The sequence below is a fragment of the Melopsittacus undulatus genome, chromosome 4, assembly GCF_012275295.1.
Source record: "Melopsittacus undulatus isolate bMelUnd1 chromosome 4, bMelUnd1.mat.Z, whole genome shotgun sequence".
NCBI classification, from domain to species: domain Eukaryota; kingdom Metazoa; phylum Chordata; class Aves; order Psittaciformes; family Psittaculidae; genus Melopsittacus; species Melopsittacus undulatus.
The window spans coordinates 97,392,947-97,414,477 of NC_047530.1; the positions used below are offsets into that span (position 1 = coordinate 97,392,947).

A 21,531-nucleotide genomic window follows, 5' to 3' on the forward strand; every position below is an offset into this window, starting at 1 on the left:
TGCAGGGGGGGTGACTCCAGGGTGGGATCCCGGCGTGGTGGGGATGGGGGCTCTGGTTTGCAGTTAAGGTCCGATTCTCGCTGCCAGGCTCTGTGGAGGGTGCGGGCCCCTCGCTGCCCCCCCCCCCCCGGGCACACTGAAATGCCTTTTTGTTTCTTTTTCGTTTTGTTTTGGGTTTTTTTCCTCCTCCCCTCCATAGTTTGTGCCATTTATGAGTCATGTATGGTACCAATAAAATGACTTTTCGGTTTGAGGCTGTCCTGAGGGCTTATTCCTGAGCATGGGACCCGGCTGATGCAAGCAAGGCAACCCCCTGTGTCCCCTGTGCCCTGGCAGGAGGGTTTCTCTGCTCCCAGGATGATGCTGGCTCTCCTTGGGCTGCTGGTTCCTGGCCAGGCTCTGGCCGGCTCCCTGCCATGCCGTGGTGGAAAGCAGAAATCCCAGCAAGGACAGAGCACAGGGCTGCTGGGAAACAGCCCTGTCCCCGAGCCAGAGCAAACAAAGCAGCTCCAGGCCTGCCAGGATGCCAAGGTGATGGGCACGTCTCCTGGGGACCTGCTGTGGGGATGGAAGCAGCAGAGGAGCAGCATGGAGGTGTCCTGGCAGGGGGGGGCAAAGGAGGGGCAGGTGACCCACCCAGCCCCCAGAGAAGGAGGCACAGCACCAGCCTCCATGGGGGGTACCCCAATAATCCAGAAGCTGGGTGCCTCTGTGCCAGCACTGGGGACAAGGTGCTGGACCCCAGTTCTGCCAGACCAAGGCAGACAGCTGACCCCAGAGGCAGCTTCTTGCTGTCCCTGCTGGGTGGGGGGCAGCTGGGTCTAGCCCCCAGTGGGGGTATTGGGCGGACAATGAGTTAAAACTGTGGATGTTTCATCTAAAGCAGCCCTCCTGGCCAAACGTGCAAATAGGGCTATGGGTAAAGGGGGGGTAGGGGCAGATCTGGCAGTAACCCGGGAGGAAAAAGGAACACTGGGGAAACGAGGCTCTTAAAATCAGGCTGATGGGGAGGCAGGAGGATGGTTCCATGTCTCTGGAGCCAGGGCAGTGATGCACCAAGGGGTGCCAGGTTGCAGTCCTTTCCCTGACAGGGGGTTGCAGAATACATGTGCCATGGTGGGAGCTCAAGGCTGGGCAGGGGGGAGCAGGGTGGCACCAGGGCTGAGGTGTTGGTGTCCTCCCTGCTGACCTGCACCGAGCGCTGGCAGCCCCCGTGGGGTTCCCTGGGCTGAAGGGGAGCGATGCCCTGCAGAAGCAGATTGTTCCATCTGCAAAGGATCCCATGGAGGCCTGGCCAGATCCTGCCCTCCCACAGCCATGGGGAGCTGGGGACATGTGGATATGCACAAGCACAGCACCCAGAGCAGCAGTTCGCATACCATGCAGGGTCCCTCGTACCCAGCTCTGCTGGTAGAGAGCCCTGAAGCAATGCTTTGGGGTTGAGGTCTGAGCTGGGAAGGCCAAGGTTGCCCATGAAATTCCAAAACCTCCCTCCTGCATCAGCCCCAGTGCTGTGAAAAACGTGCTACTTCCTGCTCTGGTTTTCCTCTTCCTTCTGTGTCCTCCTCTGTCCTGCCCTGATACCAGTGCTGAGCTGGAGGGTCCCACACTGTGCCCTGGCACCCAGCATGGGCCAGGTCAAGAGGGAGCCCTGAGGCAGAGCTGCCTTCCTGTGCCACCTTAGGCCAAGGTCATAGAGAGCAGTGATTCCTGCTTGTGCCAGGGAACATGAAGCAGGAACTGGGGAGGTGGGAGCCAGGAAACCACTGGTACAGGGGTGCCAGGGAGCCTGGTTTAAATCACAGCACAGCACAAAGGGCATAGGGTACGGCTCCTGCAGACCTCTTGCTGGGCCCGTTCAAAAGCACATGGTGGCCCATGCAGGGCCATGCTGGGGGACACTGGCTGCCCCAGGGAGGTGTGGAGCACAGCTGAAGGCTGGTATGGGGGCAAGGTGGGCTCTGGGCACAGGGGCTATGGCAGGATGGTCTGCTGGAGGAGCCGGCACGGGAGCCAGAGCAGGGTCTGCTGGGCAGAGCAGGAGCATCCCCTGGGCATGGGGGTGCTGGGGGCAATGGGCTCTTCCCGCACCCGAGCCGGGTGTCGGTGGGACGGGGCAGGCTTGGGGAGGGTGCAGGGGGGTCCCGCTCGGCCGCACGCTCCGGGCAGACCCCGGGGGCTGCGGCGGAAGGGGCGGCCCCGTCCCGCCCTGCCCACCCCTCCCGCGGTGCCGGTGCGGGCTGAGCCGTGCAGAGGAGCTCCTGCTGCTGCCGCCGCCCGCCGGGACCCGACCCCCGGGGCTCCTGCCCCGCGCCCACCGGGTGCGTCCGCGGCACAACCGGGAGCGACGGCCGGGAGCGCCCTCCCTGCCCCGGCTGCGGAGCCCAGAGCCCCGGCGGGGGGGGGGGGGGGGGGGGGGGTGAAGGAGCAGGGGCGGTGGCAGGGGCAGAGCCACGCGTGGGTCCCGCGGCCTGGAGACCCCTCTGTGGGCAGGGAGCGGGGATGGAGCCGGGCAGAGCTTCAGCCCTGGAGGGGAAACCCCATGTGTGGCTCCCGAGGCTGCCCCGCACTCGGGGGATCGGGGTGCGGGTGGAAAACGCCGGGTTTGCCGCGACTCCCCGTTTGGGGAGTTTTAAACCCAAACCTTGGTTCTGTGGCTGGCTTGAGCTGAAGCTGTGGCCGGCGCAGGGCGCCCCATCCTGAAAGGATGCAGCTGGTGCTGAGGTGGAGCAGGCGGGATGCCTGCTCTCGGGATCGCTGCGGGTAAGGAAACCAAGAGGAGGAAACCAGAAAGGGCACGGCAGCTCTGCGGGACGGGGCTGTCCCCTCGCCTGTGCTGGGGCAGGTCGGTGCTGACCCTGACCCGGGTACAGGATGTCCGTGTGCCAGCAGGTGACAGTGGCAGAGGCAGGGTGCGGCGATGCCGGCATCGCAAGCAGCTGAACTTTAAACAAGCCATAAACCGCGGGCGCTGGCGCTGTGCAGTCGGGCCCCGAGGGAGAGGTGTGGGAGGACAGGGTAAGTGCTGGGTCTGCTTCATCCCCCACAGCCTCTCTGTTGGCATCTCGTGCCCGCTCCCCGCCCCGCTCAGGATCCCCACCTCTGCTCGGTGCCGTCCCGCAGCCCTTTCCTTCCGGGCAGGACCCGGCAGGTGAGTTATTTTTCTGTGCCCACATTTCCTGCTCGCAGGCAGGAGGCAGGGCAGGCGGGAGCTGCACCCAGCGGCACCGACAGCCCCGCTCTGTGCACAGGTGCCCACCGGAGCTGCCGCCATGGAGCTCATGGGGAACATCTCACAGCCTGTGTATGGCCCCGGCCCCGAGGCGCCGGGGAGCAGCACCCCGGGCCTGGTGGGGATGGTCCATGGATTCCTGAAGATGGTGCAGCCCAACCCCCTGCCCATAGGTGGGTGTGTGGTGATCGGGGGGGGGGGCTGGCAATGGGATGGGGGTGCTGCTTGGAGCTGCAGGGTCCTGGTAGAGCCTGAGCCCTCCTCCACTGTCCATCCAGCATTTAAATGCTGGGGTGCTGGGTTAAGAGGGGTATGGTGAGGGGGAATGGAGGGGGAGTCCTGATGACTGCTAGCTATGTCCTGCCTGTGTCCCATCACAACTGTGGGCAGTCTCAGATGCGGCCCAGAGGAGGCTTTGGTGGCAATGACAGCCTGTAGAGTCCTGCCCAGGTATCTTCATGCCAGGCAGAAGGTGCAGAGCAAACCCTGTGGTACCTGTAAGTTTGCAGGGCCCTTGCCTGGCTTGCAGCTCTATGTGTGTCCAGGTGATAAGGAGTACTTAGGCAGGACCCAGCTTGGGGCCACCAAAAGCAGTGTGTCCCAGTGCCAGTGCCCAAAGGGCACTCCCTGCACACCACCCAGCTTGCCAGCACCCTCCCTCCTCCTCCTGCAAGGGGATGTGGGGCTGGCACATCTCTGTCCCAAAATGGTGGCAGGTCCAACTGGGGGATGCCAGGACCCTGTGGCTGCCTGATGCCCTGGGGCAAGTGCTGCCTTGCAGGCGGCTTTGCCACCCTGGCTGCTGGCATTGAGCTTCCTCCTTCTCTGGGCCCAGCTCCTGCTTGCCAGCAACTTGCAGGCAAACATGTGGCTGGCAAACAACGCAATGACTTTGTGGCCTTGTTAGTGGCACGCAGACAGCAGGGCACAATCACACTGTGGGCCAGCACAGCTGGTAATGAGGCCAATGGGACAGGGGCAGGACGAAGTCTGGGGATCAGGAGGCAGCATGGTGGGGGGACTTTGCTTCAGCATTCACACCACCTTTGCACTGCATGGGGTGCTGGGCAGTGCTTCTGGATGCAAAGTGCTGTGTGACACAGGGTTGAGGGGCAGCTGGAAGGAAGAAACATGCCATGCTCTCACAGCCCCTCTGAGCTGCAGCACTGGAGGTCATGCCCGGTGCTGGGGGCCCCTCTCTGTGCAGAGCAGGATATTGGAGAGCACCTCAGGGCCCAGCACCTGCTCACTGTCCTCTCTGCTCCTTTTTCCCAGAACTCATCACAGGTTTTGGGCAGTCAGAGAGTGAGGAAACCACCGGGGAGCAAATTGAGGAGGTGAGCAGGGAGCCAGCAGCCCAGAGCACCATGGGCTGGGGGATGCTGATGGGTGATGCTCTGAGGCTGAGCCCTGGGTGATGGCTGGCAGCAAGGGGAGATGTGCAACTCCTTGGGAGGACCCATCCTGGGGCTGTGGATGGGACTCTCAGGGCTGGGAAGCCTTCATGGGCACTGCCTCTCTTCCCCTGCCAGCTGCTGCTGTACGAGCTGGGTTTCCTGGTCTGCATAGCCATCGGGCTGCTCTTCATCCTCCTCGTGCCGCTGGTGGGATGCTGCTTCTGCTGCTGCCGCTGCTGCGGGAACTGCGGGGGCCGCATGTACCAGAAGCAGGGCCGGCGGACGGGCTGCCGGCGCCGGGCGCTCTGGGCCTCGGTCCTGCTGGTCTCCGCTCTGCTCCTGTGAGTGCGCTGCTCGGCAGGCTCCGGCTGGGACCCAGGGGCGGCTGGAAACGCGGGCGCTCGGTGGCCGTGTCAGGAAGCTGCCATTGTTCACAGGAGCAGATCCCAGCAGGGCGGGACAAAGGAGAGGAAGCTGCAGCAGTGGGGAGCTGGCCCTGGGGGCTGCGTGTTCCCGGCAGCTTTGCTGTGGGAACTGCGGGTGCACCCGCACCGGGCTGCTCCCTTGTGCCTCACTTGCCCGTGCTCCTCCTCTCTGGTCCCGTGGCTGTGTGCAGGGATGCTCTGGAAGCAGGGCTCAGTGAGCCCTGCAGCCTGGGGTCGGTATGGGTGGGTTCAGGGGCTTCCTGGTGGGAACATCAGGGCTGAGCTCCCCACTGCTGACCCTGCCACCCTTCCCTCGTAGGGCTGGTGATGTTTGCGCCTTCATCAGCAACACTCGCTTCTCCCAGGCTGTGTGCGGTACCTTTCCCAATGTCAACACCACCCTCAGCAACGTCCACATCTATGTGGCCTCCATTCCCCAGGCACGTTTAAGCCCCCTTCCCTGGCTGGAGCAGCTGATGGGGGGGCAAGGGGCTGAAGGGGAGGACAGCAGCCCAAATAGCCCCCTGGGAAAGAGTCCTCACTGACAGCCCGTTTCTGCTCCTGCAGCAAATCAATGATATCATCGACAGCAGCGATGTGCCGCTGAGCCATGCCAACCGCAGCCTCCAGGGTGAGGATGTGCGGCAGAGGGGCTTGGGGCATCCCCAATGCACCCATGGCAAGCTGCCATGCAGTGGGTTGGGGGTCCTCCATAGGTGCCCTGCTGCCTTGCAGGTGCTTGCTGTCTCTGTGGGCTGCTGGGCTGGCTCTCATGGGGATGGGTTTGGGGGGTGGGGGCTCCACTGGACTCCTGCTCTGCTCCAGCTGCTGCTTTTCCCTATCCACACTTCTCTCTGGGCAGGGTGATGCAGGTGGTGGCAGGGTGGTGATGTCCCCTCTGCCCCTGCCTGTGTGGTGGGGGTGGGATCATGTCCCACATGGGGAGAGTGGTTTTGGCAGCTCTCCTGCAAGCCTTGAGACCCCACCATTGAAACCCTCCCATCTCTGCAGACATTGGGCTCAATCTGGGTGGCATGATCATGTCGAGTATCAGGAGTGGCACGGACAGGGCTCTGGGATCCCTCCAGGGCCTCTTGCAAGGTAATGGCTCAATCCGTTGGAAGGGACTTGGGGGAGATGCCAGGGCTGAGAGCTGGGGTAGGTGCATGTTTGGGTAAGGCTCCCAGGGAAGGGGGGATCTATCTGGCCTCCCAGCTGCAGTCTGGAGCAAACACTGGACTTTGGGGGGTGCCCCTATGTTGCATTTTTTGATGGGTCCCCAAGATTCAGCTGGATGAGGACTGGCAGGATGAGCTCTGTGCTGTCCCCCTAGAGATGAAGACACTGTGGGATGCCTTCAGCAGCATTGCCAGCACTCGCTCACACCTCGAGGCTCTGCAGAGCAACTACAGCGAGCGGCTGGCCATCCTGCGGGATGAGCTCAACCGGACCCTGCAGCGCTGCGGACAGCTCTGCAGCGACGTGTCCCTGAGCAGCCTGGACTTCAGCGCCAACTTCAGCACGGTGAGGAGGGGCAGGGGGAGCGGTGAGGGTCCCTCCGGCCCCCGCAGCCCCCTCACCACAGGCTCTTCCCCACAGATCCCCAGTGTGGAGCAGCAGCTGGAGGCACTGGATGATGTGTTTCGCTCTGACATAGCCCTTGATTTGGAGAGGGTAAGCGGTCCCCTTGTGCCTGGTTGCTGCTGGGGCTGTGCTGCAAGGGGGTGGCTTGGGAGGAGCCCGATGGCAGTAAATTGCTGTCAGTAAAGGGAAGGGCTGGTTGGAGGCCTGCTTTGTCCAGAGCCTGCCTGCTGTGCCACCACCCCTGGGTGCTGGTGTGGTGGATGGGTGCTGGGGGAGCCTGGCTGTCCTGTGCCACTTGGGATCTGGGGATGGAGGGGATGTGCTGCTCAGCCTGGGGCTGCAGGCAGGGATGTGAGCTATATGCTGTGCCCTCCCACATGCAGGTTAATGACACACTGAACACAATCACTGACAAGGTGCAAGAGGAGTCCCAGGATGTGGTGACAAGTAAGCAGGGTTTTGTGCCCTGTGTGCTGAATTACCCCTCTCCCAGGGCTCTCTTTTCCCTTCTCACCCCATCCCTGTCTGGAGCCCTCTCCTGCTGCCACTCTGCTGCCTGCAGCCCTGGCTGTTCCCAGGTGCCACCATGCTGATGCTGTCTTTGGCCTTGACTACCCCCTTCCCATCCTCTCTGGTTCCCCACTGCCCCAGGCCCTGGCAGCAGCTTGCAGCACCAATCTGTCCCCATCCTCTGCAGAGACCCAGGAGAAGCTGGGCCTCATCAGGCAGGAGATCAGGAGCTTGAAGGAGCAGTTGCAGGACCAGTTACCACTTGGGGATGTGGAGGAGAGTGTTGGAGCCTTTGTGGGCAATGCCACATCAATGCTGAATGAGTACAGGGAACCGACCATTGCCTTGGATGGGCTCAGGTAGGCAAAGGGATGCTGCCATCCCCTGGCTCCCTTGTCCAAAGAGGTTCAGGCTCCAGCTTCTGGAGGTGGGGGCTTGCTTGGTGCAGGTGGCCAGAGTTGTGCCTTGCAGCCACCCATTCCCCTTCCCTGATGGGATGCCTGAGGGCTTTGTCCTCCCCTAGCTGGTGGGATGCTGGGCACTGCTCAGGTGCCTCATCCTGCCATCTGACCCCTGTCCCTCCTCTGCCCCAGGTGGAGCGTGTGTGTCCTGCTGTGCTGCATGGTGCTGCTGGTGGTCTTCTGCAATGTTCTTGGCCTGGTGCTGGGGCCCCTGGGGCTGAAGGAAAACATGCTGCCCACCCAGCGCAGCAGCCTCTCCAATGCCGGCGGGAACTTCTTCATGGCGTGAGGCTCCCTTGGCTGCTGGGGATGTGTGGGAGCAGTGGGATGGGTGGACAGGGCTGGCCGGGGGATGCTCAGGCTGTTAAATCATCAGGTTACTGTGGCTTAATGGCCTGCATGACGGTAACTCACAGTGCAGGTGGTAAAAGCGAGGGTAAAACATGGTGCTGGTGGAAGGAGTTCAAGCAGAGCCCACCCAACCATCGCTGGCAGGCACATGGCAAGTGTGTGGAGTCCTGCAGCTCTGCAGGTGGCTTGCAAAGCTATGCCCAGGTCTGGGCCTCAGGCTACAGCCTGGCTGTGCTCCTGGGGCCAAAGGAAGGGCCAAATGTGCTTATGGGAATGGTGATGCTTCCTGGCATTGCTGTGGGGCAAAGCTCTGTTAGCCATGGAGAGCATCAACACTGGGGCATGTGGCCTTGGGTGCTGACAGTGTTTGTCCTGGCAGAGGGGTTGGCTTCAGCTTCATCTTCTCCTGGGTGCTGATGCTGCTGGTGGTGATCACCTTCGTGTTGGGGGGGAACACCTACATGCTTGTCTGTGAGTCCTGGCACAGCCAGCAGCTCTTCCAGGTGAGCTCTCCATGTGGAGACACCCTTGCCCAGACCCACTGCTGCCTTTCCAAGGGCTGCTGGTGCACTGGAGGCATTGCTGAGTGGTTTGAGATGCTCCTCCCAGTGTCCTGCCCTCCACCATGCCTAGTTTTTCCATCTTCTCCCTCCTTTCAGATCCTAGACACCCCTGGCCTGATCCCTGGCTTCAACCTGTCAGAGCTGCTGGGCCAGCCGGATGGCACAACAAACTTCTCAGAGATCTATAGGTGGGTCCCAATCCTGGCACTGTGTCTTTGGGGAGGGGTACAACTGCTCAGCACCCTTGGATGCTCCCTGGGAGGGGGCAGCTTGCCCTGCCTGGGTGAGGACATGCTCCTGGTGGCCCTTGCCTGCCCTGTTTTCATCCCCATGTCCCCATCCTGCAGGCAGTGCCAGCGAGATGCTGCCCTGTGGCAAACGCTGCACTTGGACCAGAGTGTGTCCTTGGATGAGCTCTTGAACATCAGCCAGGTGAGTGTGGGGTGCCAGAGTCTGGGGGGCAGAGCTGCAGGTGTGGGTCTGGGAGCAGGGATACAATGCATGGCCAACACCATGCCCCATCACGGCTCCCCTCCTCTGGCAGTACACAGGAGAGATCTCCATGGCCTTTGAGAAGATGAGCATCACCCTGGACCCCATCTCCCTGCTCAACCAGAGCCAGAGACACTCGCTGGCAAATGCCAGCCTGGCCGCGCAGCCCCCCAACTTCACCCTCACCCTGGAGCAGGTGGGCTGGAGTTGGATCACCCAGAAACATGTTCTGTTCTTCATCAGAGAACATCCCCTGGTGCTGGGATGGGGGGTCCGCATGTGTGCTGGGGGTTCCACTGAGCCCTCCCCTTTGCTGCTGTGGGGCTCCCACTGAGGCTTCTCGGGTGTCTCTTGCCATACGTGTCACCCCTTGGGGCACCTCCTTCATGCGGGAGGCCCTGGCTCCAGTCTGCCCTGCAGGGATGGGGCATGACCCCCCACCTTGTGAGCCCCATCTTATGGCTCTGTCTCTGCCTTTTCCAGCTGGATCAGGGTGTGACCCAGGGAAGCCTCCTGGATCTGGCTGCAAGGCTGGAGCAGCTGGGAGATACAGAGGTGAGAGACCACAGCACCTTGGGATCGTGGCCACCCTGTCCCCAAAGCCACTGGCTGTGTGGGACAAGCTCTGCAGACACGTTCGGGTACTGAGCTGGGTACCAGAAAACTCCAGCCTGGCCCCACATCAGATGGCTGTGGTGGGGCGAGGACTCCATGCTAGGGGTACCACTGACTGTGGCTCCTGCAGGGCATAGATGTGAAAGAGGACCTGAAGGATAGTGCTCTCAAGTTGAAGGAGCTGGATAAGGAGATGCAGATGAGCTTCTCCGGGGAGCTGGTGAGTGATGCCCATGTGGGGAAGATCCTGGGGGTTCTGGCTTGTGCTCCCAGAGAGCTTGGAGCCTGCTGGCATGGTCTCAGCTGAGCTGTGGGGCCCTCACCTCTGACTCCCCCCTCTCTCCATCCACAGCAAAGCCTGAAGGAGAACATCCACTTGGTGCAGAGCAGGGCTTCTGAGCTCAAGGTAAGCTGCATACAGGGGCCTCCTGAGCACACCCCGATCCAGGGCACCCTGCATAGCACCCTTGAGGTTCCACACTGGAGATGGCGGGAGCAAACCTGCAGTCTGGGAATGCTGGTGGCTGCTGCCAGACAGGGAGAGATGCGAGGACCCCACTTCCCCATCACACTGCTGAGCACACCTTTCACCCCAGGCACACACAAACACTGCGCTGAACGAAGCCAGCCAAGCCCAGGAGTTCCTGGAAAGGGAGACCATGAACATCATTAAGAATGTGAGCTCACCTTGCCCTGCTGCAGGGCTACCTTGTGGGGTTGTGACTGGTCCCCCACATCAGGACCTCCCTCTGTGCAGGGACACCAAACAACATCTGCCTGTTCCTGCTGCCTTGTCGGCTTCTCTGGGGGTCCCTGCACCTCTGGGTGCCTCCTGCCCTCAGGGCCCTCCAGGCAAGGAGCTGGGGCAAGGCTTGCAGCCCGATTGCTGCTGGGCTGAGGTGGTTTGGCAGCCCTGATCCTGACACGGAGGGGGCATTGGGTGGGCTGGGGGTGCAGCACCTCCACTCTCTGCTTGCCCCTCTCCCAGGAGACGTGGGCCTTCCTGGAGGAGCTGTTGGGCTTCTTTGAGACCTACATCTCCTGGGCCAAAAGTGGGGTGAGTTGAGCCTTCCTTGTTGGGGTGGAGGGAAGGGGAGGACAGGCTGCAGGGTTCTGGGGACACTTACACGTCTTGACTGCAGCTGAAGGAAGATGTGGCACGTTGCAAGACCATAGCTCAGACCCTGGATAACATGGAGGCCATCACCTGCGACTACATCCTGGACTCTCTGGTGAGTGGGGCAGTGATATGTGTGGGGTGGCACATGTGCATGGAGTGGCAATGAGGTCCCACCATGCACAGGATGAGGAGTACCTGTCTCTGTCTCAGCAAGCAGGGCTTGGCATCTTCCCAGCGCATTGCTATGGATAAGAGCAAAGGCCAGGCTGTCAGAAGGGATGGATAGGTGGTCGGGGGGGGGGGGCTGGGAGAGGCTCTTCCAGTCACTGTCTGGGCCCTGATGGCTCTCCCCCTGCACCCAGAATGCCTTCTGGTTCAGCCTGGGCTGGTGCACCTTCTTCCTGCTGCCCAGCATCATCCTGGCTGTCAGACTTGCCAAGTTTTACCGCCGCATGAGCATCGCTGATGTCTACAGGTGAGGAGTCACCCACCCCCTGTGAGCACACCGGGCCTGGGGTCCCCCCTGCACGATACGAACCGGCTCTTCATGTACCTCATGGCAGCCTGCGCAGCTGGGCCTAAAGTAACACAGCCTGGGGGCAAGTGGCTTGGGACCTCCAGCCTCTGAGGACGGAGATGTTTTGGAGCAGAGCCTGGCTCGGCAGCTCCTCTTTGGGCAGCCCAAAAGTGCATGCAAGCCCCTTCAGAGGAAGGAGCCTGGCTTGCACGGCATGGCTGCAGCTCCCAGCCTGGCTCACGGCTCCACCACCGGCTCCCTCTGCTTTGCACCGTGGTTTGTGAGGGGCTCCGAACGGGAGCATAGCACAGAACACAACACGCTGCATAGCTGCTGCTGTTGCCACGAGGGTGCAGTGCTTGCTCATCTACCCATGGCCACCGGTGCCCTGGGGCCTTCTGGGGCCTTTTCCCTTCCCTTCAAGGGCTCCTGACCAGCAGCCCCACTGCCAGTGCAGCTCCAACCCCTGAGGCTAGCGGGGGGTTTCCAGGTGGATTCCAGCTGCTGAGGCCCTGCAGTGTAGCCGGTTTGCTGGGGGATCCCTGTGCCCCCCCTCAGCACTGCTGTTCTAGGGTTTGCAGCACCCTCATGCCCAGCGCAGCCCCTGCCACCCTTCCTGCCCCACTCCTCACTCCATGCCCCGGCTGTCCCGGGAGCCGTGCCGGGGCTGTACATGGTGACACGGTGGTGAGGCAGGCTGTGCCCTGCCCGCGGCGTGCCTGGTGGCCCCACCGGTGGCTCCGGTGTCTTCCACTTCCCCTGCAGCCACCAGCTGAGCTCCTTGGAGACACGGGCTCGGTGCCTGGAAATGGGGGAACTGAAATCCTGGCACTGGGGAGCTGTGTGCCACCGAGCTGCTGAGTGTGGGGCCCCATGCTGCCTGCACAGGGAGGGAGCAGTGGGGCTCTGGGGGCAGCCATGTTTCGGGGCCTGTAGGAGCCCCTGCTCTGTGTCCATCGAGATGGGGCCGTCAGGATGGAGGGGACCACAGCACCCTGCAGCCCCTGTGTCCTCCTTGTGTGCTCTGATGGAGACCTTGTCCCACTGAGAGATGCTGGGCTGTGCCAGGAGGTATCTTCTTGCCCCACTGACACCATCCCCTCTTTTCTCTCCCCTCCAGGAATGAAGCTGTGGAGCTGTAAGTAGCTGTGGCAGTGCCTGTGTGGGGTGGGGGGCAACTCCTGTGGCATGAGAAGGGATAGGGCACAGAAGGGAGCAGGCGAGTGCAGGACAAGGAGGGTGCTGGTATCAGGGCAGGACTGGGAGGGTGGGACCTGTTCTGGGGTGCCCCCATCATTTTCCCCCATCCCAAGTTTGAGGGTGCTGCTGCTCCCAGCCTCCCCCATGCTGGTGGGGAGTGTGGGAGTCTCCATAGCATCTTTCCTGTGGGTGCAGGTGATAGGACTGGGATGGCATTTGGCCATCCCAGCGCATCCTGGCTCCCCTCTGTGGCTGGAGGTAACACAGGTGACCTTGGTTTTGCAGGCCTCCCACGTTCTACAAAATCCCCCGGCCGGCCACAAGGCATTAGTGCTGTGGTGGAGATGGACTCTGCTCCTCTGTCTGCTGCACTGCCTTCCGAGCGCTGCGGAACAGGTTGGGACCCCAGTGGAAACCCCCAGTTTCCATTATGTGACCATGCCTTGTTACACATGGGAGGAAGGCTGCCTCTTGCACTGCCCCATGCGGGACTTTATCCCCCCTCCACTGGACCCTGTGGGCTCAGAGCAGCTTGTCCCATTGGTGCCACTGCAGCCTGCGGTGCTGGCCAGTGGGAACCTGCTCACCAGGCTCAATAATGTATTTATTTCTGTAGGGAGCCTGACTCCAAGGCTGTGATTGTTTTGGGGTCAAACAATAAACAGGGCGTTTGTGTGCACTGCAGCCATGTGGCTGTGCTCCTCACACCCTGCTGGGTTTCCGTGTTCAGCTCTGATGAAGGATGCATGGGTAGGGGCAGAGAGGGTTTTCCACTGCTGGCCTAGGACTAGAAGGCTCCTGCTGCTGCACACATGCTCTTCCTGCAGCCAGCTCTTGGAGTCCTGACCCAGCCCATGGGTTGATGCAGGACCATTGCTCAGCATCACCAGTGCTGGGTGATGTTCCCCTCACTGGGCAGCCCTCTGCACCCATAGCTGGGTGGGTACTACATCCTCCCCTGGGAAAAGCTGCACCAAGAGCCTGCACCAACACTCCATGCTGTCCCCAGCACCCTCCAGCAACTCTGTTATGTATCACTGTGGGTTTCTGGTTAGTATATGGGGTGCCTGCAGCCTGTACTTCCCTTCCTCTACTGGGTATGGTAACACAGCAACTTTCAGTGTTCACCGCTGCGTGTCCCACATTGCTGCACAGCACAGAGGGGCCTGCCAAGAGCTGTATGCACAGTGATAAGAGATAAGCCAAGGGCAACTTGTTTTGCACCTATGGTGTTGCCTTGTGCTGTTCCTTGGTGCAAGCACAGGGACCATCCTGAAAGCTGGGACATGCACAAGGGATATACATGAGCAGCTTGCCTCATTTCCTTTGTTGAAAAGTCCAAGTCTCTCTGGAACAGAGCAACAGGGCTGCACTGGCAGCTCACCATCCACTCTGTCCATCTGCTTTATCGCTTGCTCCATTTGCCTTCAGATTTTCTAATTGCTGCTTTTTTCCTCCAGGCCTTATCTGAAGCTGCACTGGCCTTACCTCCTGCTATCTGCCCCCAGCACCCATCCTGACTGCAGGGAGATCCATGCTTCCTATCACCCTGATGAATCTGTCCTGTGGGGTGGTTCTGCTCCTGCTCCCCACATGAATGCCTGCACTTTCTGGTCCTTGGGGTGGGATTTTCCAGCAGCCCTTAGAAAGCATTCAGCTCAGTTTTGTCTCTTGCTCTGCTCTTGCTATTTCCCAGCCTGAACCCTCAGCCTCATGAACTGTGACTGCTTTCTGCTGATCTAAAGGCCACATATTGAGGTCTCTGTCCCCAGGCTCTGGTCTGTCCCCACTGTACAGTGTTCCCTCCTTCCTCTTCCCTTGCTGTGCCTCAGTGACACCAGCCCATGCAGGACTGCTGGGGGCTTCGGTTTCTGCTTTCTGACTTTGCGGGCACGGCTCCTTTCCTGCTCCATCTTCTGCTATGGCCTTTTCTCTACAGAGCTACTGCTGGAAGGCAGGGAGCTTGACACTCCTTGTTGTGTCACCATGGCCACCAGCACCCAAACCCAGCCCTGGCAATGAAAATCTGCCCCCAGATTACTGTGCAGCCTTTGCTGAAGCGGTCCTCAGCAGCTTCTCATTCAGTGCTGCCCCAGGGCACCACCCCAGTCCCTGGAGCCATGGCTCTGAGAGGGGGCAGAGTCTGTCCTCCTCAAGAACAGCCTTGGAAACAGCAGTGCTCATGGAAGAGGTGAGGATGGCTCACTGCAACCTGCACAGTGGCTGTTGCAGGCTTTCCTTTCAGTCCAGGCTTCCTCTTCATGTGAGCTGCAGCTGCCAGAATCCACTTCCCTTGTGTGGGAAGAAAACTCACAGCACCCACAGCCACAGCACAAGGCCTGCCACAGGGAAGGTCTCCTCAACAGCCAGCCAGCCTCTAGAGAACCGTTGCAGCAGTTCCTCTTCCTCTTTGCCAGACTTCTGCCAGCCCAGGGACTTCCTGTAGCTGAGCCCTTGTCTGGGGGAGGCCCTGCTGCATCTTCATAGCGACCTGACAACCCAGGCAGCTCTGGCACTGCGTGCCTCAGGCAGCAGGCTCCCAGGGGAGCCAGCCTGGTGCTCCCAGATGCTGGTTTTCCAGCCAGGAACTAAAGGACAAGTTACAGCTCTTGAGAAAAAAAAAAGAAATCTCCCTTCCTCACTCTATCTTGGGCCCAGCCACAGCCATGCACTGCCTTCATGGCCCTTTTCTGTGGCACACACATTCCTGCCTGCCTGTGTACACTTATGCTTCCATGGCTTCACAGTCACGAGCTCTTTGTGGCCTTCCAGGCAGAGGGAATGGACTGTGGGCACACAGCTCGATCTCTGAGCCCAGCACGTACCAGTGGTGAGTTGAGCTTGGCCACTTTTCACCAGAAGCAGAGTAAAACTGCCCTCTCCTGAGGGTGCACATCTTAAACATCCACCACCACCCCAGGGCTGCTTTAGGAACCTTTATTTTCAAAAGGAGTCAGTCTGTCTTCCACTTAGCCCTGCTCTAATGAGGCAGGGCCTGCCCAGGGACAGCTCCTTCACACCACAGCCTGGAATGCAGGGGCAAAGCCATAGCCAGGGTCTCTCTCCTGAAGGAGTGGGCCAGGCAGCGAACACCAGAGAGAGGCTGGAACCTGGATCTTCCTGCACAACTCCTCTCAAGTTACACAGACTTTGCAAAGAGAGGCACAATATGAGCCAGACAACCCTGACAAAGCCCCTTTTGTGTGCAAAGGGCAAAGGTAGAGGAGATGGGAACAGAGGGCCCAAGTGTCCTGCAGCATAATCTAAGCTTCCACAAAGGAAAGGGAGAGGCAGGGCCAGCCCCTGGCTCGTACAGGCTGCTGCCAGCTTCTCAGCTAAGAGAGTTTGGGTACCGCCTGGGATAGTGAGATAAGGGAATTAGGCTGCTCTCTTCAGCTAAGTAGCTGCAATCAGTCACAGCTACAGGATTGATCCCAGGGGAACTGCAGCCAGATAGCATACAAAGCGCTGCAGCTGCCAGTGCGTGTGCTGGGACCCCCAGTACCGCGGAGCTGTATCATGCTAGCATTCAGGCACCTGACTGAGCCCAGTGCGGCAGCACTTGGTGACCTCACTGCAAGAAACATGCCCAGTTTCCCACAGGCGGAGTTTGGGGCCATCACAAAACCCACTGAGTATTGTGGGGGGAGGAAAGACTGTGTGTGTCCCTGCCCACCATTCCTAGAGGATCAGTGAACGTATAAAGGAGCCAGCAAATTGGAAACAAAGTGCTTTGGGCAGGGAGCAGTTCTGTAGGCCTGTAGTGCAGCCAGTGCTTTCATCTGCAAATACACCTGGCATTTGCTCCTCCACTGGGGCACACACAATTGCACTTGCTAGAAATAGCCAGAAAGCCTGCCCTGGCTTCAGATGAGATCCCCCAACCCCAGCCATCCAACACACTCTTTGAGATGCTGCCACAGGAGCAGGCTTCTGTACTGCCAGTCAGGGCAGGACTTCCTTGGGAGGATGAAGCTTTCATCCTTGTGCACCCAAGGCTTGGGATCCAGTTGTACCCTCCCCCTTCACACACTGTCACCTTGTAACCATGCTGAGGGGGAGGAAGTCCTTCGCATGGATGGCTGAGGGGCATCATCATCAGCTGCTTTTGAGGGGATCTTGTGCTCTCGGGGTGGGGTAGGAGGGGGGAAAGTGGAGCTCTGTAAGGCATCCAGGTACATCTCATCCTGGACGCAGGGACGCTGCACAACCCTTTGCAGTAGTGGCTTGAGCAAGCCTACAGTCAGCTGGTTCCCCTCACTGGAGAAGGGCACTGGGTCCTCCTGGGAGTGAGGGAGGTGCTGTAGGACCACAGTGAGGATGTCTGAGGCAGTGAGCTCAGGGGGGCACAGTGGCCACAGCGAGTCCAGATAAGGGTCCAGCTCCCTGTGCTGGGCAAACTCTGCCAGCAGTGTGGTGAATATTTCCTTGTTAAGCAAAGGGCTGAACTTGGAGAACTTCTCTGCCACCTCCACCACCCGCTGCCACCGCTTCATTCGGATGAGAAGGTGCAGAGCTTGCAGCACAGCCTTTGGCCTCTTGCTACAGAGCAGCAGTTCAAGCTCCATCTCATCATCTGCCATGCTGTGCTTGTTCTTGGCCAGTACTCCCAATGCTCTCTTGTACAGTGGCACCCGGCCCTCTGGGCTGTCCTTGCTGCTGTATGCCCAAGAGATGCTAACATACTGTTGGGTCAGCTCCACAAAACTGGCCAGCCATTTGGGTTTGAACCTCAGGAAGGAAGCACAGATGAGCTCAAAGAGTGGGACCACCCCATTCTGACCCAGCTCCTCCTGCTGCGGCCCTCCCAGGACCTTCTTCCACACCTCTGGGGTGGCTCTGGCTACCAAGAGGCCATCCCCATTCTGCTGCAGCTGCAGGCAGCTCTTTGTGGCCTTCCAGGCAGCTCTGGGGAAGGAGGCAAAAATGGAGTTCAGGTAGGCCAAGTTGTCCTTGTCCACCTCAGAGTGCAGAACACGGCTGACCTCCTGCTCCACCAGTTCACTGCAGTAGCTTTCCACTTCACTCTCTGGGGCACACACCACACAGGTCTTCAGGACCTCCAGGCTCATGAAGCTCTGCAGCTCCAGGCTCATTGTGCTCAACAGTTTGGCATAAGTGTCTTGAAGACCTCGGGCTGGCTTTTGCTTCTGGTGGAGGCTGTGCTGCAGGATGGTGGCAAGGGCCACAGGAGCCTGGAACACACCATCTTTCTTCAACTTCTCCACTGTCAGCTTGGAGGTGCTGAGGCTTCTCCTTTGGTAGTATCTGCAGGCTTCCTCAAACACCATCTCCACCAGGCATGGCTCAGGTCTGCTGCTGTCCTCAGACTTGGAGAAGCTAAAGCTGTAGATGCCAGTTTGAGTAAGGAGCTGGATGCTGTCCTCCTCTCCCGGGGACTCCAGCAAATGCACTTCTTTCATGCTCAGGATTTTCTTTTCTATGAGCCTTCCAGTGTTCTGGTCCACCAGATACAAGACCCCAGCGAGCACACAGGCCAGGATACTGCCAAAGGTCTTCAGCTGGACATGATTTCCTTGGGCCACAGGACACCCCTCTAGGTCAAAGATATGTCTCTGTGTCCCATCTGGCTCCACCATGGTCACAGTACCCTTTGTGCTCAGCAGCAGCAGACCCCCACTGTTGGAAACAGCAGAGGTGTGAATGTCCAGAGGTGCCAAACCTGAGAGAACACCCACAGAACCGAGCAGGAGCTTCCTGAAGTCTGACTTGCTGCTGGAATGCAACACCTTTCTGTGGATGAAGCCTGCAGAGGGGGCTGTAATGGTGAGCTTTGCCTTCTCTGGATGCCAGATGAGGAGGAATTTGGAAGTGGTGGCAAAGGTGGCAGTGGCAGGCACCAAGAAGATGTGCTGGGGGGATGCCAGGACCTGATATTCAGGGCTGTTGTGCAGGACTATCCCTACGGTGCCCAACCGCACACCTTGCTCCCCCACCTCCAGAGCCCGGGTGCAGATGCAGAACCTGAAGGCACACTTGCTCATGTCCGAGTGGGCATCCAGGGGAGGCCTCTCCTCACACCACACCAGGCTGGCTCCCTGGCTGCACACAGAGACGATTCGTGCCCGAACACCCTGGCAGAGCTCCAGCGTTTGCAGCAGCTGCCAGCCCACAGCCACCACAAAGTGCCAGACCTCAGTTCGTCCATGCTCCCACACGATGGCCAGTACCCAGGAGCCCAGTATCAGAGGGCTCTGCAGGAAGAGCAGTCCCACAAGGGCTGGCTGGGGCGGCTGCCAGTTCCTCTCCAGGTCGGCTCCACCGATGCAGTGGCGCTGGAAGGCCACCACCCGGGGCAGGGGGGGCGGCCGGCTCTTCTGCAGGACTAAAAGGTGCTGCCCATCGGGGCTGGACTGGATGTGTCTGGGCTCATCTCCCTGGCACAGCAGCTCCTGCAGCCAATGGCCTCGGCTGAAGTCACTGAAGTCGGAGACCTGCCGCAGCATCCCGGCTCTCTTCATCTCGGGGCGGCCGCCCTGGTCACCAAGAACATGCACCAATGCGAGCAGAGGCCCGGAGCTCTGCTGTCACCGACCCCCCTCCCAGACCCCTCCATTGCGCCGCGTTCCAGAGGCTCTCCGGAGATCCCCCCGGGCACCCTCCTCCCTCAGCGAGCCGGTTCCGCGGGCACCAGACCCCAAACTCCGGGGGTCCCTGCCGCGCCCTTAACTCCCCCGACCCCTCTCCCTCCAGAGGGGATCCCCCGCTGCCCACTTCCCCAGGCACCCGCGGGACCTACCTGCGGCTGTGGCTGCCTGCAGGGGATGTGCCCCCCTGCACCGGGGCTCGGCTGGGGCCTGCGCTGCGCAATCACGAGGAGGCGGTGAGCTTCCGGGCAGAGCAGCGCCGCGCCGGCCAGGGCCGCCCTTCTCCTACTTCCGTCGCGGGTGCAGGAACGGCGAGGGGCCGCTGCCAGGGAGCGGTCTGCGGGGCCTCGCAGACGGAGGGGGCATTTTCTATAGGGGGTGTGTGTGTGTGTGTGTGTCAGTCTCCACAGGGACAAACGAGCTCCATCCAGCCCGGGAGGTGTCTCCCCGCCGCCGCCCTTGCCCACCCGCGGAAGCGGCGCTGCCAGCACCCAACCCACCCCGAAGGCTAGCGGCTCTAGGACCGCGCGGCTCGGGCCCGCTGGCAGCGCATGCGCGGGGTGGCGTGCGGCGCCTGCGCCGTGTGGAGGGGAGAGGCTCGCCTGCAGGTGAGTGCTGGGGATGGGGGGGCCTCGGCCCCCACCCTCGTGGGGCCAGGCCACGCCCCCGCCGCCCCTCCGGAGCAGCCTCCCCGGGACTGCGGGAGCTCCGGGACTGGGGGTTCCGCCGCTCCGGTGGTGGGTGGTGTCTGTGTCCGCCCCCAGGGGCCTCGCCGGGCACCGAGCCCGGTGTTCCGCCCGCTGCTGGCCGTGGCGGGTGTCCCGCAGGCCCAGCTCTCTGCGGAGCCGTCCCCCGGGCTTGGCGCAGCCGGTGCCCGAGGAGGGGAGCTGCTCTGCCACAGCCCCTTTGGAGGGCGGGTGGCCGCGGGCTGTGCCACCCCCCCACGCTGCCCACCCTGTCCTGCCCGGTCTGGCCGGCTCCTGCAAACTGCGGCCTTGCGGCAGGCTGTGGTAGGGTCTGGAGAATAAGTCTGATGGGGACCGGCTGAGAGAACTGTGGGTGTTTTGACTGGCGAAGGCTCAGGGGGGACCTTATCTCTACAACTCTCTACAACTACCTGAAAGGAGGTTGTGGTGAGGTGACAATCCGGTTTTTCTCCTAGGTAACCAGTGATAGGACAAGAGGTAACGGCCTCAACCTGCACGAGGGGAGGTTTAAGCTGGATTTTAGTAAAACTTCTTCGCAGAGAGGCTTCCTATGGCAGTGGTGGAGTCACCGTCCCTGGCAGTGCGCACAAACCGTGTAGATGAGGTCCTCAGTGACACGGTTTAGTGGTGGACTTGGCAGTGCTGGGATAATGGTTGGACTTGATGCTCTTAAAGGTCTTTTCCAAACTAGTTGATTTTGTGATTCTACACGAGTCTGTTGCTGCAGAAGCTGCCGCTCCTTTCCCCGCCTGCCCGCGGTGCTGCTGCTCACAATAACAGCTCATTACCGCTGCGCTGCCCGGTGAGTGCCCCCGGGTGCCTGCAGTGACGGCGACCCGGCCCGGGGAGGCTTCGCAGCTTGACTGGAGTCGGGCCGGCCTTCGGCTGTGCTGGCTGCTGAGGTGGGCTGGGCTCAAGATAACTCATTGTAGATAAACTATGAGCGGGGCATCCTGTTTGATCATTAATCATTCTAGTTATCTGGTTTACTTCATGGCCCTACAAGTTCTTGTATTGGCAAAGCAAAGCGGAGCAGTAAACAACAGTAACGGAGTGGAAATTTATGTTTGTCATGCTGAAGGCAGAGGCAACTTGCTATACGAGCGAGCTCGCAGCCTCAGTCAGAGCCCTCTTGCGTATGTCACTGTAAGAAAGTTTGCTCTGAAGCAGCGGCTGCAGCCTGAATGTGTGATGAGAGGCAGTTAGGGCTGAGCAGGTGGGTGGAATATGCAAAGTGACAAGATAATTTGGATCATTGCAATATGCGGTGATTGCAGCTCACCAGCTGGCTGAGCTCCAGCAGGAAGTGTGACAGAAATTTTTAAGAGGAATTTCAGAGGGGAGAAAAAAAGGTATCAGTTTGGTTTGACAATAATAGTAACTTTATCCTCTGTGTCATTTAGGGCACCTTTTGCGGTGTGCAGAGGGACTCTGCAGGCAGGGAATATCCAGCGTAAAAATGTTACAGTTATTGGCTAGCATGCACAAAAGAAGCAGTGAGGCTTTAATGAGCTGCTAGGCTAAGCATTCATCAACTCACCGCCATTGCTAATGCACCAGCCAGCCGTGAGACACCCATCAGGAGGGGAAGGGTTGGCCCCTGCTGCTCAGAGTTGCTGGGTTGCAATGTTCTAGCTCCCTGCTGGATTTTTAAAGGGAGAAGGAGGTGTTGTTTTTGTTGTTGTTTTTTTTTGTTTGTTTGTTTGGTTTGGATTTTTTGTGGTTTTATTCACACCTTTTTATGTTTGT

At 60.1% G+C, this 21,531-nt stretch overlaps 3 protein-coding genes across 3 annotated transcripts in view; 2 read left to right on the forward strand and 1 right to left on the reverse strand.

The window, feature by feature from the left end:
- Positions 1–2,645: 2,645 nt before the first annotated feature.
- LOC101881771 (prominin-1-A-like) lies at positions 2,646–13,174 on the forward strand. Its single transcript, XM_034062117.1, has 25 exons — positions 2,646–3,151; positions 3,252–3,405; positions 4,508–4,569; positions 4,765–4,970; positions 5,374–5,494; positions 5,622–5,685; positions 6,066–6,155; positions 6,388–6,578; positions 6,654–6,728; positions 7,022–7,085; positions 7,336–7,507; positions 7,742–7,894; positions 8,340–8,463; positions 8,620–8,711; positions 8,871–8,955; positions 9,068–9,211; positions 9,499–9,570; positions 9,761–9,850; positions 9,983–10,036; positions 10,227–10,307; positions 10,619–10,687; positions 10,773–10,862; positions 11,113–11,225; positions 12,388–12,405; positions 12,753–13,174. The coding sequence occupies exons 2-25, from the start codon at positions 3,273–3,275 to the stop codon at positions 12,796–12,798; spliced, it is 2,409 nt and encodes an 802-aa protein (XP_033918008.1). The 5' UTR covers positions 2,646–3,151; positions 3,252–3,272; the 3' UTR covers positions 12,799–13,174.
- Positions 13,175–15,410: 2,236 nt separating this feature from the next.
- On the reverse strand, positions 15,411–19,609 carry HPS6 (HPS6 biogenesis of lysosomal organelles complex 2 subunit 3). The gene is made up of 2 exons (XM_031053899.2): positions 19,228–19,609; positions 15,411–18,964 (listed from the first exon to the last, which is right to left on the reverse strand). The coding sequence occupies exon 2, from the start codon at positions 18,947–18,949 to the stop codon at positions 16,493–16,495; it is 2,457 nt and encodes an 818-aa protein (XP_030909759.2). The 5' UTR covers positions 18,950–18,964; positions 19,228–19,609; the 3' UTR covers positions 15,411–16,492.
- Positions 19,537–21,531, forward strand: part of ARMH3 (armadillo like helical domain containing 3) — a 129,059-nt gene continuing 127,064 nt past the window's right edge. Inside the window, exon 1 of the mRNA XM_034061758.1 lies at positions 19,537–19,683. The gene's annotated coding sequence lies outside the window, so the exon portion shown is untranslated. The remainder of the gene's footprint in view (positions 19,684–21,531) is intronic.

Excerpts from the sequence above, each read along its gene's own strand:
- HPS6 (XM_031053899.2), bottom strand. The coding sequence starts at position 18,949 with ATGAAGAGAGCCGGGATGCTGCGGCAGGTCTCCGACTTCAGTGACTTC.
- LOC101881771 (XM_034062117.1), top strand. The coding sequence starts at position 3,273 with ATGGAGCTCATGGGGAACATCTCACAGCCTGTGTATGGCCCCGGCCCC. Across the intron at positions 9,851-9,982 it reads TGAGCTTCTCCGGGGAGCTG|CAAAGCCTGAAGGAGAACAT; the intron begins GTGAGTGATGCC and ends CTCCATCCACAG. Across the intron at positions 10,688-10,772 it reads TCTCCTGGGCCAAAAGTGGG|CTGAAGGAAGATGTGGCACG; the intron begins GTGAGTTGAGCC and ends TCTTGACTGCAG.